This window comes from Glycine max, chromosome 10, assembly GCF_000004515.6.
Source record: "Glycine max cultivar Williams 82 chromosome 10, Glycine_max_v4.0, whole genome shotgun sequence".
Lineage (NCBI taxonomy): Eukaryota > Viridiplantae > Streptophyta > Magnoliopsida > Fabales > Fabaceae > Glycine > Glycine max.
The window spans coordinates 31,075,797-31,078,094 of record NC_038246.2 but is presented as its reverse complement, the minus strand read 5'-3'; the positions used below and the strand labels follow the sequence as shown (position 1 = coordinate 31,078,094).

General features: G+C 36.0%; 1 protein-coding gene across 1 annotated transcript; it reads right to left on the bottom strand.

Annotated features, from left to right (window-relative positions):
* Positions 1-292: 292 nt before the first annotated feature.
* On the bottom strand, positions 293-1,643 carry LOC121172998 (DNA mismatch repair protein MSH1, mitochondrial). The gene is made up of 3 exons (XM_041006363.1): positions 1,567-1,643; positions 849-924; positions 293-642 (listed from the first exon to the last, which is right to left on the bottom strand). Exons 1-3 carry the CDS (start codon positions 1,578-1,580, stop codon positions 451-453), a joined length of 282 nt encoding a protein of 93 aa, XP_040862297.1. The 5' UTR covers positions 1,581-1,643; the 3' UTR covers positions 293-450.
* Positions 1,644-2,298: the final 655 nt, after the last annotated feature.

Genomic DNA, 2,298 nt, shown 5'->3' with positions numbered 1-2,298 from the left:
TAGAAAATGTTGTACATACCCAGATATAAAGAGACGTTTCCTGGATCGAGCTTGAGTTGGGCCCTGAGCCTGCTTCCTCCATAATGCAGTGTTGAGACCAAAATTTATTAGCAGCATGTACTCATAGACTGGTAAGATGGCAGGCACTGTGAGAATTTACAAACAACATATGTGAGTAAATAGGGATTAGTCACTTTGGGTTTCATTTTGAAGAATGCTACAAACAGATGGACAACACAAGATAGCATAAGTTTAGTCATGGAGGGATAAAAATTTAAACAGCATAAAAAAATGGTAGAGCATTGATTAATTGTTATACTCACCACTGAATAACCGCTTTGTGTCAGATCATCTAAAGTTTGTTGAAGATTCTTTGACCAAAGAAAGGAAGAAAGTGATTATTATACATATAAGAAGTTCATTCACAATTATCAATATAAAAATTAAATTTCATGAGAAAAGAAAATAACCAAAACAAATGGCAGCATCAATATAAAAGTTTGCCGACAAAAATAAAAATACCACAACAGGACAACCAGCTCTCAGGATACTATCTGATTGCAGACCGCCAAAAGGATTTAAACCCTCATATTCAACAAGAATACATACATTTATTCCCCAAGCTTCATAAAATTCCCCAACCTGAGCAAAAATTTAAAAATAAATAAATAAATGATACCGAGAAAGAAAGAAAAATTTACTTCATGAAAGGTAGAAATAGAATGCTAGTGAACCGGCTAACAAACAAACCAAATTTTATTGACAATGCGTAACCATGCACTCTTCCAACTAAATTTACAAGAGCACCAGTGACAAAGCTCTCAATGAATGATATAACTATTACTTACTCTGCAAAGCAATACTTGACGTGGAAATTTTGGCTTGAATTGCAACATTTCCCAGTTAAGTGTTCCTTCCTTCAGACTACACACATGAAAATTGATTCCTTCATCAACTTTCTCACAATAATACCATCCCTAGAAATAGAGAATAAGGGAATTCAAGTATTTATGTGCAAGTTTATTGAACAATAGCCAATGTAAATGGAGGGCGAGTCCTGGTGCAGCGGTAAAGTTGTGCCTTGGTGACTTGTTGGTCATGGGTTCGAATCCGGAAACAGCCTCTTTGCATATGCAAGGGTAAGGCTGCGTACAATATCCCTCCCCAATACCTTCGCATAGCGAAGAGCCTCTGGACAATGGGGTACAAAGAAGCCAATGTAAATGGTTAAGAATAAAGGGTTATGAATTATATACAATCTTAAATCTTGAATAGCATTCTTGTTGACTTTGGTCCATTAGTTGTGAGTTTGTATTTGAACAGAAAAAAACTTACCTGTATTGCAATTTATGCAGGGGAAAATAAATCCTTTATATTGAGAATAGAATAAAAGTGCAAAATAAAGCATGGTAACAGTTTGAAAGTAAACTTGTAAACTATAAAGTCCTAATAAATCTGTAGGTAAATGTTTTAAAAAGAAAACCGCAATTAATGTTTTCATATTTTTTATTACAAAAATGAAGAGAACACACATAAACTAATAACATGAATTTCATACAAACTCACCTTCCATTTTTCATGTTGGGATTCAGGCCAGGCAAATTAGAATAGTCAAGTCTTTCAGTTAGTTGGACAGTTGAAAGCTTTCTGCACATCTGCAACATCTGCCATAATTTGGAAAGGAAACAAGAGTGAGAATGAAAATTCTCCCTAAAGGCCTACTGTGATGTTGATTAGGCATTTAACCTGAGATGTTGGAATCTTCACATATGTGTCCTGCGTATTTCTTGGTCCTAACCTAGTCTCTTGGTGGTCTAAGAAACAAACCTTGGTGGCCCAATCGAGCACGGAGGTAAAGCATTTCTGTTCGACACGCAACAGAAAAAGTATTATGGCTGCAGTCTCTTTTCGCAGAACTTGGGGTTGAATTTACTACACCCACTATCCTATGTGCCAACTCAGTACTGTGTCACCAGCTCGTAATCCCTTTCTTCATGTTAGAACAAAGCATGTGGGACTTGTCCTATTATTTGTAAGGAAGGTGAACAACCAAAGCTTTCATCTCTATTATGTATCTGCTCTACACAAATGTACTCACATTCTAATTGAACCAAAGCTGTCACACCTCCATTTTAGAGAACTTCAACAAAAACTCAGTTTTTTTTGTTTTTATCAATTCTCGGATCAGCCCCTCTTGAGTTTGAGGGGGAGTATTGGAGTGATGTCACATTACTGCTGTTACTCTGTCAGTATTTTACAACTTTAACCTAGGGTGTTTAGTTGTGACTTCTCTATAAT